Source organism: Dromiciops gliroides, chromosome 2 (genome assembly GCF_019393635.1).
Source record: "Dromiciops gliroides isolate mDroGli1 chromosome 2, mDroGli1.pri, whole genome shotgun sequence".
NCBI classification, from domain to species: Eukaryota; Metazoa; Chordata; class Mammalia; order Microbiotheria; family Microbiotheriidae; genus Dromiciops; species Dromiciops gliroides.
In genome coordinates this window covers 528,853,997-528,866,882 of record NC_057862.1, presented here as the reverse complement: position 1 = coordinate 528,866,882, position 12,886 = coordinate 528,853,997, and the positions used below count along the sequence as shown (strand labels likewise).

At 37.4% G+C, this 12,886-nt stretch overlaps 1 protein-coding gene across 1 annotated transcript in view; it reads right to left on the bottom strand.

Annotated features, from left to right (window-relative positions):
• KCNU1 (potassium calcium-activated channel subfamily U member 1) overlaps positions 1 to 12,886 on the bottom strand; it is a 261,654-nt gene that overhangs the window by 128,925 nt on the left and 119,843 nt on the right. Inside the window, 2 exon segments of the mRNA XM_043981056.1 lie at positions 6,003 to 6,071; positions 6,823 to 6,935. Coding sequence (XP_043836991.1) covers positions 6,003 to 6,071; positions 6,823 to 6,935 — 182 coding nt within the window.

Here is a 12,886-nt window from a genome sequence, read left to right as displayed (position 1 = left end):
TGACTCCAGGGCTGGTGCTCTATCCACTGCACCACCTAGCTGCCCCCCTTTATATTTAATTTAACCCCATTTCAATCCAGAAGGTTCCAGCCCATTTTCCAAAGTGAAAACATGCTCCCCAAGGCACTTTTTGTTCTTGATATGTGGTTTTTTGTCTATTACTGAAATATATTTTTGATTAAATGTGGTCTGTTTTCTCTAACTTATTATAATATAAAAATCATAATGGCCCAGGTGAAATACTGAACCAGGAGTCAAGGGACCTTGGGCTCAATGACTGGATTTGCAAGTTAGAATTTGCATGCTCTTGGACAAGATAAATTTGAGTTTTCTGAGATTAAATTTTCTTATTTGTTTACTAATTCTTATTATCCTCTTAAAAATATATATTGGGGCAGCTATGTGGCACAGTGGATAAAGCCCCAGTCCTGGATCCTGGATTCAGGAGGACCCAAGTTCCAATCCGGTCTCAAACACTTGACACTTACTAGTTGTGTGAGCCTAGGCAAGTCACCTAACCCATATATATATATATATATATGGCAAGTCACCTAACCCATATATATATATATATATATATATATATATATATATATACACACACATACATACATATATATACTTTTTTCTCAATTTCATGTAAAAACATTTTAACAGTATTTTTAAATTTCGAGTCATAGATTCTCTCCCTCCCTTCCATCCCTTACCTCTTCTTGAAAAGGCAATATAGATTGATGTAGATTATTATGTGTATTATGTCAAACATCTCCATATTAGCCATGTTGATAAAGAAAATACAGACCAAAAAACCCCTCAAGAAAAATAAAGTTTTAAAAAAAGCATGGTTCAATGTGCATTCAGACTCCATCAGTTCGTTAACTAGAGATGGATAGCAGTTTTCATCATATGTTCTTCGAAATTGTCTTGGATCAGTGCATTGTTGAGAATAGCTGGTACTGCATACAATGTTCTCCAAGTTCTACTCACTTTACTTTGTATCACTCCATGTGAGTCTTCCCAGGTTTTTCTGAAAGCATCCTGCTCATCATCTTATAGCACAGTAGTATTCCACCAAAATCATATACCACAATTTTTTCAGCCACTCCACAATTGATGGTTTCACCTCAATTTCCATTTCTTGCCACCAGAAACAGAACTAATGTAAATATTTTTTGTAGATATGAGTTCTTTTTCTTTAAAAAAAAAAAAAAAACTTTCTTTGGGATACAGACCTAGAAGAGGCATTGCTGGGTCAAAGGATAGGCATGGTTTAATATGCCTTTTGGTCATTGTTCCAAATTGCCCTCCAGATTGGTTGGATCCCTTCACAACTCCACAACCACAAAAGGTGCATTGGTGTCCCTATTATCCAGATTCCTCACTCCCCAATGTCTTTTATTGTTTTTTCTTTTTTTTGTTATATTAGCCAATCTGACAGATTTGAAAGAGCAGCTCAGAGGTTTTTTTTTTTTTTATTTACATATCTCTAATCAATAGTGATTTAGAAATTTTTTTCATATTATTATAGGTAGTTTTGATTTCTTCTGAAAATTTCCTGTTCCTACCCTTTAATACCATTTATTAATTGGGAGATGACTCATATTCTTATTAATTTGACTTCTCTTTATATTTAAAAAATAAGGCCTTAGAGAAACTTACTGTAAAAGTTTTTCTCCTAATTTTCTCCTTCTAATCTTGGCTGCATTTGTTTTATTTGTACAAAAATTTTTGTTTTGGTTTTAGTTCAAAATTATCCATTTTATATCTTGTTTGTGCTCTCTCTCTCTGTCTCTCTCTCTCTCTCCTGCTCCCCTCTCTCTCTCTCTCTCTTGTTTGGTCATAAATTCATTCCCCTATCTTTAAATATGACAGGTAAAATTTTCCATGACCCCTTAATTTGCTTATATCATCCAATATGTCTAAATCATGAATCCATTTTAACCTGATCTAGTGTGAGATGTTAGTCGTTGCCTAGTTTCTGTCAAATTGCTTTCTAGTATTCCAAGAAATTTTTGTCAAATAGTGAGTTCTTGTCCCAGAAGCTTGGACCTTTGAATTTAGCAAACATTAGATTACTATGGTCATTCACTACTGTGTGTTGTGTAACTGATATATTCTACTGATCCACCACTCTTTCTTATCCAGTAATGATAATTACCTCTGGTACTCTGGTACCCCTAAGCCACCTTCCTTCACATTTTTTTTTATTGATTCCCCTGATATTGCTCTTTGTTCTTCCAGACTGATTTTGTCATTTTTTTCTAATTGTATAAAACTTATTTTGGTAATTTGGTATGGTGTTAGACAAGTAAATTAATTTAGGTAGAATTGTCATGTTTATTATATTGGCTCAATCATCCCATGAGAAATTAATATTTCCAGTTGTTTAGATCTGATTTTGTGTGAAAAGTCTTTTGTAGTTGTGTTCACATAGTTTTACTTTTGTCTTGGAAATGGACTTTCTCTTTATATCTCTTTCTGTTGGACTTTGTTGGTAATTAATAGAAATGCTGAAGGGTTTATTGTATATCCTGCAACTTTGCTGACGTTGTCAAAAATTTCTACTAGTTTTTTTAGTTGATTCTCTAGGGATCTCTAAATATGTCATCACATTTTCTACAAAGAGTGATCATTTTGTTTCCTCATTGCCTATTTTAATTCCTTCAATTTATTTTTCTTCTCTTGTTGCTAAAACTAGTATTTCTAGTACAATATTGAATAATAGTTGGGAAGGTTTCTAGTTTATCCCCATTATAATGTTGCTGATGGTTTTAGATAGATACTACTTTTTATTTTAAGGGAAGCTCTAGTTATTCCCATGCTTTTTATTTAGGAATGAGGAAAAAAAGAAAAAATAGGAATGAGTATTGTATTGAAGGGAATATGGGAGAGTTTAGGTGAGTCCTTGCTCTTACTCTGCCATCTTGGTCCAAACTCCTTCTCTGTTATTATCTTTTATTGTCCTTTGCTAACACTTTTGCAGAGGGTTTTGAGCATTAAAAGAGATACTAGATGTCAAAGAAATTCTTGAATTTTGCTCTCTCTCTCTCCCTCCCTATGTATATACAAGTATATACATAGTATATACGTGTATCTATGTATATGTGTATACACAATTCATGTGTGTATGTTTTATACATATAAACATACACACCTATGTGTTTCTGTGTACATGCATAATACATACAGGTATACATATGCATATACACATACATACATATGGGATTGTTTTCTAAAATATACCTTATAGGGTTGTTGAGAGGTTAAAATTAAATAATGTGTATAGAGCACTTTGCACCATAAAATACTATATAAATATCAGCTATTATTAGTATTATAATGGAGCATATTATTGTATAGTGGATGGAATGCTGGATTTAGAGTGATAAAGATCTGGTTTTGAACAATGAACTGAACTGTGTGATTGTGGAAAATCATTCTAACAATCAATAAATGCCTAATACCTGGAAGAAAAAGCAGGCTTAGATTTACTTAGAACAGATAAGAGTTACCACACACAGAGCCTCCATCTTCCATGGAAAAATCTCCTTGCAGACCACAAGGCACCAAATTCTAATCTCCTAAATATCTTGTACCCACTCTTAATCCCTTTTGTTAGCAAACCCTTGCCACCTACTTACTCAACTAATACCTTTGATAACTAATCTCCATATATCTTTATTTATTTATTTATTTGTTAGAACAAAAGAACCCAACAACTATTTATTTTCAGGGCAATTAGGATTAAATGACTTGCCTAGGGTCACACAGCTAGTAAGTGTCAAATTTCTGAGGTCATATTTGAACTCAGGTCCTCCTGAATCCAGGGCCAGTGCTTTATCCATTGCACCACCTAGCAATTGCACCCCTGCAATTTAACTTCTAATCTCATCACTACAATTAAAGGCTTCTCTTCTTTGGGAAGGTAGGGAAGGGGACAGGTAAGTGATAAGTCTTTATAGAGTATTTTATACATGCTAAATACTGTATTAAATGCTTTACAAAGATTACCTTATTTGATCCTCATAACAACCCTGTGAATTGGTGCTATTATTATCTTCATTTTATAGTTGAGGAAAGTGAAGCAAACTTGCCCAGGGTCACACAGCTAATAAGTATCTGAAGCCAGTTTTGAACCTAGATCTTCCTGATCTTCCTGATTCCAGGCCCAGAAATCTATCTCTGGCATCACTTAATAGTGATCTTTTTGATTATGAAATATTTTCTTTTCTTAGTCATCAGCCTTCTTGATTTCTCTGCAGCATTTGACACTATTGTTTGCTTTACCATCTTGAATATTGTCTTTCTCTGGGTTATTTTGGTACTACTTTTGCCTCAGCTTGTTTCAGCTTCCTTGCTGGCCCATCATCTATAGCACGTTCCCTAATTACGAGTGTACCCCTAGGTTCTTTCCTAGGTCCTCTTCTGTTTTGTCTCTATATTCTTTTATTTCTTTTCTTCATCAGCTCCCATGGGTTAAAATATCATCTCTATGAAGGTGACTCCAGATTTTTGTATTCAGTAGAAGTCTCCCTCCTTGGTTTCAATCCCACCTCACCAACTTCTTATTGGACATTTTCAACTGGATGTCCCCTGCATATTTAAAATGTAACATGTCCAACCCAGAATTCATTATTTTTCTCACTAAACCCATACTTCTATCACACTTCCTTATTTATTTTTAGGGCATGACTGTCCTTCCCGTCTTTTAAGTCCACAACTTTGGTGTTATCCTTGATTCCTTTTTCTCTCTCACTCCAACTATGGCAATGATTGCCATACTTGCCTCTTCTATCTTTGTAACATCCTTTGCATCCATCTTTCTCTCACTATTCAAACAGACAACCCCTTATTTCTGACCCTCATTGATCTTTTTGCCTCAAATCTAGATAGTGCTTAAGAAATTGCCCCCCAATTTTTTCCTGAAACAGAGGCCGTTTTAATACCATTATTCTTCAAGTATTATTTTACAGTTCTGAGTGTGATGTAATACCATGATCTCCAAAAATTGGAAATAATAACAGCCAACATTTGTAATTCTCTATATTTGACCATAATAAAATATAAAGCTCCCAAGTGATACAGTTGGTAGAAGTTCATGAACCTATTTTTTTAAAGTATATGTCATAACTAAGAACCAAATTTCCCTCTTTTCCTGTTTTCACAAACAAAGCAGCCTTAATAAGACTCTGGCATTAGTACAAGGGATGATTACTAGCCTAAGCATCAGAGAAAATTATGGACAGAACAATTTAATCTGGAATCCAAGGAAGTTAATTATTTCTTGGTCTCCATTGAGAGACAGTACTATGCAGGTCATATAGGATATATGAGAAAGTTATCTGATAGGTCTTTCCTCTGACTTATTCAGAAAACGTATAGAGATGTTGAGTTTAGTCCTGGGTATCACATTTCAAGAAAGATGTTAATAAACTGAAGACCATCTGAAAGAGGGTAACCAAGATTGTGAAAGTCCTCTAGGTCATGACATATAGGATGAGTGTTTGAAAAATATTTGGATTGATGTTTTGCATGGAGACAAGAAGATTCAGAGGAGCAATGATAACTATATTCAAGTATTTTCATGGCCAGTAATATGAAATAGAGGTAACCAAGTATATCTGTGGTTAGCCCCAGAGGACAAAATTGATAGCAATGGTTAGATGTTGCAAAGAAACATATTTAGGATTCATGTAAGGAAATACATCCTAAGAACAAAAACAATCCGGTTTATCATTTTGTTAATGGTCTTAGTACTACATGGATCCACAGTCTGATCCCTATCAATAACAATAGACCGGATCATTCCTATCTGTCTGAATGAATTGATTATGATATTTAGCGAGAAGTGACAGTAGTCTAACTCTACAATATAGTAGGTCATCTGGTAAGGAAAAACTGATTGGATAGTTGTAGTTCTGTGTCTTCAGGGAAACTGAAAATCACCATACTAGCTATAGAGTATTTCTAAATAATTCAGAGAAAGAAAGCCTTATTGGCACCTGATTCTATTCATATTTGCCTTATATTCAATGGCTATCAGCATGAGATGGAGCTTCACAAAGCAGATCCTAGGAGAAAAGAAAGAAAAAACACCAATGAGAAAATTATCAAAGGCCTGGAGGCAGAAAGAGGTGGGCTGTAGGGATGATTTCACAGAGATTTCATTCATGTCCCACCCTTGTTATCAGTAAAGAAACAGGGCATTCGAGATGACAAAGCCCTCTCCCCAAGTCTCTCTTCCATGTTCTATGGCTCTCTCTAGTTTTCTGCCTCCTTTTGAAAAGAACAGCTGCCAAGGAGCTTCCAAAGTGACAATACCTCCATTCATTTTAACTGGATGAGTATTTATGAATTATGGTCCCTGTGCTATGCTTCAGAGGATATAAAGCCACAAATGAGCCAGTCCCTGCCCTCACATTTCTTTCCTTTCCTCTCCTCTTCTAATCCTTTGCATTCATTTGTGGAGATACAAAAGGAGCTTTAAAATGGAGGTAGGGGGAAGTGGATAGTCTCCAAATGATTTATGGGAAAAATCCAATCAGGTAAGATAGTGGGGAAGTTGCTGCCACTCCCTCATTCCTCCATAAAGCTTGTGAAAGGTGATTCTTTGATGCTTATAGATTTCCAGTGCCCTACCAAGGATCAGGGCCCTTGCTTTAGAAGATGGAGGCACTAGAAAGAAGGCAAGGGGAAAAATATGAGTAAAGAATGGTTTTTACCTGCTGTTTAAGCCAACCTGCATTTAATGAGATAACATTGCTAAGTATACTTGAAGGGAAAGAGCAGATAAAAAAGGCAAGTAAACCACTATTGACTTACCTGGAAACTTCAGGGAAACTCATTCCTTCAAAGTCATTGGAGAGGACATGAGCCAAGATTTTGTTATTCAGGCTATTCAAGAAATACTTTTCCCATAGTTGTGTGGGAATGATCTAGAATATATAACCAGATAGCAAAAAAGTTTACATATATGGAAGTCAGTAATACTAAAACAAACTGGGGCTTCTCTGCATTATTCTGGCAGAATGGGCCCATCTTGCATTTAGGACCTGGAAAGAAACACCTCCCACTTCTTGAAGGCAGAGGATATAATAGCAAATTCTAAATTAAAACCTCCCAGTTATTCCACCTGGGTTGCTCAAAAGTTACATACAAATCTGTAGGCCCCCTTCTTTTCCAGGATCTATTTTGGTATCCCTTATTATACTTTGCCCTCCCTTCTATCTTCTTACCAAGTACTTCCTTTACTTCAAAGCAGTTCTGGTTTTAGCTATACAAGATCTTCCATGAACACTCACCCTTTCCAGTTAATAAACATGTCTCTCTGTATGTATCTCTGTCTTTGTCTCTGCCTCTGTCTCTCCCATTTGCAATTACTTGGATTACTTTGTATATCCTTGTATTCATTTATTGGTGTACATATATTGTGGGGAGGAAGGGTATAAAGGAATAAGCACTAATAAAGCACCAACTATGTGTACCAGGAACAGAACCAAACACATTACAAATATTTCATTTTATCCCACTGTACCATTTAGCCACCTGGAATATATGTTTCTTGCAAGAGTTTCATTTTTGTTTTCTGATCCACAGAAATGGACACAGTGCCTTGTACATAGTAAGTATTTTCATAAAAGTTTGTTGTTTTGAAATGAAATGAAGTGAAATATCTGGATGCTATCCATCAATGACTGGCATTCTTTGGAATTCATCAAGTAGTCCTGGCTGAGAAGCAATAATGAAAAGAAGTTGATACACAATATCCATTCCTATACTCTTTGACAGTGTTAGGAGATCTGGAGAAAGTGGAGATGCCTAGCCAGAAGAAGGTATAATTTAGCAAGGAACATGAATGCTGTTATCTGGTATTCTAAAGTCTGTCACATATACCAAATGAGAGCTTAGAATTTTTCACTGGACTGAACATGACAGATGTTGAAGCAATGATAGAAGTAGTAGAGATTTTGGCCACATTTAAGGAAAAAGATTCTTAACAATGAAGAATAGTCCAAAAGTGGAATGATTGTGTTTGGAGGGGGTGGAAAACATCATTCCTGGAGGTGTTCAAGGAAAATCTGGGCTCTCAATTCTCAGGATCATATAAAGGGGAAGCTTTCTTAGCTGGATGAGATGACTTTTTGAGTCATTTCCAAATTGGATAGTCTGAGACTTTAACAATTGGTTTTGACATGACTTAGCTTTGAAGGTTGATGTCCTTCTTAAAGAATCTGTGCATGGAAGCTGCTCAGAAGCAGGTTTAATCTCTGTGTAAAGACAGATATCCTATTAGTCAGAGCTGTTATAGAGTAGAATTGGCTGTTTTTGAAGTTCCCCATTATTTAACATGATCAACAAAGGCTGATTAGCCCACTGTCAGAAATATTATAGAGGAGACTTCCTGGGAGGAGCCAAAATGGTAGAGGAAAGGCAGTGATTCCTCAGAGCTCTTCCCCAAATCCCTCCAAATCCCTTCAAATAATACCATAAGAGAATTTCTGGAGCAGCAGAACCCACACAAGGAATGGGTGAGATCATTTCCCAGCCAAAGACAATTTAGAAGGTTGGCAGGAAAGGGCTGTTATACTGGGGTGAGAGTGGAGTTCAGATCTCAGCCACACTGCACAGACCAAGCCCCAAACCCAGGGAAGTGGGCCTCCAGAGCCTTGGAATGAGCTGAGGCATTGGCTTCTTCTGGAACTCAACTCACGGACCAGTGAGAAGGTCGAGTGGTTGGCCTGGGAGAGATTGCAGGGGTCTCTGCTGGTACTGAGGCAGAACTCTGTTGTATTATTCATGCTCAGAACCAGGAAGCAGTCTCGAGTGGTGGCTCAGGTGAAGGAGAGGCACAGGCATGCCACAGCTTGCAACCACAGCGAAACAGAATTCTGTTCCCCTATTAAAGAGCAAGCAGACCTATGGTTACTTACAGACCAGAACACAGGCCAGGGGAGTGTAGAATGTGCCTCTGCTTTAATCACACCACCTTAGACCCCCTGAAGCCTGGGACAGTACATCTTTGAAGTAGTGCCCCTCTTTAAGAAGGAGTTAAAAGTCAAGAAATAGTCTAGGAAAATGAGCAGACAGAAAAAAGAAAAAAAAAACTGTGGACCAAAGAAAGTTTCTTTGGTGACAAGAAAGATCAAAATACACCCTCAGAAGAAGTTAACACAGTCAAAGCTTCTATATCCAAAGCTTCCAAGAAAAATATGAATTGGTTTCAGGCCATGGAAGTGCTCAAAAAGGACTTTGAAGATAAGGTAAGAGAGGTAGAGGAAAAATGGAAAGAGAAATGTGAGTGAGGCAGGAGCGTCAAGAAAAAAAAATCAACAGCTTGAAAAATCAAATGGAAAAGGAGATACACAAGCTCTCTGAAGAAAATAATTGCTTAAGAATTAGCTTCGGGGGCAGCTAGTTGGCGCAGTGGATAGAGCACCGGTCCTGGAGTCAGGAGTACCTGAGTTCAAATCTGGCCTCAGACATTTAACACTTACTAGCTGTATGACCCTGGGCAAGTCACTTAACCCCAATTGCCTCACTAAAAAATAAAAGAAAATAAAAGAATTTAGGATCGAGCAAATAGAAGGTAATGACTTTATGAGAAATCAAGGAACAATAAAGCAAAACCAAAAGAATGAAAAAAAAAAGAGGGAAATGTGAAATATCTCTTTGGAAAACAGCTGACCTGGAAAATAGATGCAGGAGAAATAATTTGAAAATTATTGGACTACCTGAAATCCATGATCAAAAAAGGGTTTAGACATCATCTTGCAAGAAATTGTCAGGGAAAATTGCCATGATATTCTAGAAGCAGAAGGTAAAATAGAAATTGAAAGAATCCAGCAAGCACCTCCTGAAAGAGATCCCAAAATGAAAACTTCCAGTAATATTATAGCCAAATTCCAGAAATCCAAGGTCAAGGAGAACATATTCCAAGGAGCTAGAAAGAAACAATTCGAATATGGTGGAGCTACAGTCAGGATACAGCTTCTACAATAAAGGACTGAAGGGCTTAGAATATGATATTCTGGAGGGCAAAGGAAATGGGATTATAACTAAGAATTACCAACCCGGAAAAACTGAGTACAATATTTTAGGGGAAAAATGGGAATTCAATGAAAGAGAGGACTTTCAGGCATTCATAATGAAAAGACCTGCGCTGAATGGAAAATTTGATTTCAAGTACAAGTCCCAGAGAAGCATAAAAAGATAAACAGGAAAAGAATCATTAGGGATATTAAAAGGTTAAACTATTTACATTCCTATGTGAGAAAATGATACTTGTAACTCATAAGAACTTTCTCATCATTAGGGCATATGGGTGCAGTATATTTAGACAGAGGGTACAGGTGTGAGTTGAATGTGAAGGCATGATATCTTTAAAAAATAAAGTTAAAGGGTGAGAGAAGAATGCATTTGGAGAAAGGGACAGGAAGAGGTGGAATGGGGTAAAGTATCTTACATAAAAGCAGCAAGAAAAAGTTTATGGAATGAAGGTGAAGATGGGGGAGGTGTGGGGGATTGAGTGAGCCTTACTCTTATCAGAATTGGCTCAAAGAAGGAATAATATACACTCTTAATTGGTTAATCTCTCTAACCCTGCAAGGAAGTAGGAGGTGTGGAAATTTATTTTGATTTGGGGACCCTACCTTTGGGCTGAGATTAGAAAGCCTTAGGCCTTCAGGGTCTCTTCTGTGTGGGAGGTGCTGGTGCCTCTCCCCCTCAGCTTCATCTGAGCCAAAGAGCCCCGTGAGCTGTACAAGATGCCCGGTCATACAACTGTGGGGCAAAAGCCCCCAGCTCCCTCTGCCCTGAGTGGAGAAATCTGAGAGATCCCAGGCTTGTCCAGGTCCGGGCAATGGCATAGCCTGTGCTGAGGCACATGATGCTTGAGTGACCCCACAGCCACAGCCCTGACTGGCAGATTAGTTTGGTATGTGGGTGCAAAAAGCCGCAAGATTTGAGTGGAGATAAGAAAGAGATATCTAGACCTGGGGGTTATACTCGGGGGTGTGTGTGTGTGGGGGGGCTGACGAGATTAGAAAGGCTGAAGAAGACAGACAGGGGGCTACAAGGATGCAGGAGAAGGCTAAAGGACTAGGAGCAGAGAAAAGAGAGGCTGAAGGGCAAACTGACAGAGCAGACAGACAGAAGGTTGGGGAGAGAGAAACACAGGGGTTCAGTGGTGGCATTAAGGAGAGGAAAGTTAGAAGCAGGGGGATTTACAAAGTGAAAGGGGCTCAGAGTTAGAATAAAGGACCTGAGTGCCCTAAGGCAAGAGGCAGCTAAGGTACTTATTGTATTAAAGAAGTTCCAGGCGCAGCAGGTGGGAAAGAGGTGCAGTGGAAAGAGATGCACCGCAATGCAGTCAGGTTGTACATTTTATTTCCCTGTATTCTTAATTTTAAATAGTATCTCATAAATAAACTCTACTTTGATTATTTAGTTAAGAGGCTTCTTTAATCTTTTGCTTATCAACTTTGGGAGTGGAGCAGTGTGGTGGAACTTTATAAATGGCCCATGCTAAATTAATAGCAGTCGGATAGTCAAATAGTTAAAAGTCACCAGATTGGTCCTCCAGTTAGATTAGTCCCCCCAAATTAGGCAAATAATTTAAAATATTTTCACATTTGAATGGCGACCACGGCAGGACTTACGGCCTAATTATAATTTCTCTAAGCTTATCATTTTTCATATAATTATAATTTTTCATAAGTCCAATTATATAAATTTTTTAGACTAGATTAGATTATTAATAATTAATATTTTACAGAAGGAAAGGGAATCAGGAGTAGGGGTGAAAGAAGAGAGGGCAGATTAGGGAGGGGCAGTCAGGAGTAAAACACTTTTGAGGAGGGATAGGGTGAAAGAATATAGAAAATGGAGTAAATATGGGGAGGTATAGGATGGAGAGAAATACAGAAATGGTAACTGAAAAAAATTTTGAAGCAGAGGTAAATGCAATGTAATATGATAATGATGAGATATTTTGACTGACTGAATTGATTGATGGATGGATGGATGAAGATAAGAATTGATTGATGAGGATTGATTGCATGGTACTTACTTTGCTGGGCTATTGTGAAGGAAATTCTTTGTCAGGTATAAAGTACTATATAAATGTTATCTATTACTGTTGTTGAAATAATCAACCTCATGGGTTTATTGTAAAGACATCTTTCTTTCAAGTATTATATAGAGTGAGGTCTTGAACTCATGACATGTTTGCTCCAAAAAACATCCAAATAATGCTGTAGGACAATTCCTGGAGCACCAAAACCATAGAAGAATGTGCTGAAATCATCTTCTAGCTAAGGACAACTTGGAAGGTCAGAAGGAGGGAGCTGCTGTGCTGATACAGGAGTGGAGCCCAACCCCACAGTCACCATGACACAGATCCAGTCCCAGGAAGGCTTCGCCAGGGAAAGAAATACCCCCCAGAGCCTCTGAATCAGCTGCAGTGCCAGTGTTGTCTGGAACTAAGCTCACAGTCTAGTGAGAGGGCTGAACCCTTGGCAGGGGGGAGATTACAGGGGTCTATGCTGGTACTGAGGCAGAACTTTGAAACTAAAAATCCCATGTAAAGAAATGTTGAAAACTCTTTACATGTAACTGGAAAATAATAAAATACTCTTATGAATTAAAAAAACCAAATAAATAAAAAATAAACTACTGTATAAATGTAGTTTACTATAAAAAATGAGCAGAGTACTACTAGAAAAACCTGGAAAGACTTACATAAGCTGATGCAAAGTGAAATGTACTGTATACAAAATGATAGAAATATTATAAAATGATTTGCTATGAATGACTTAGTTACTTTCAGCAATACAATGATCCAAGACTGAAGGACTTAAGAAAGATGCAGTCCATCTACAGAGAAAGA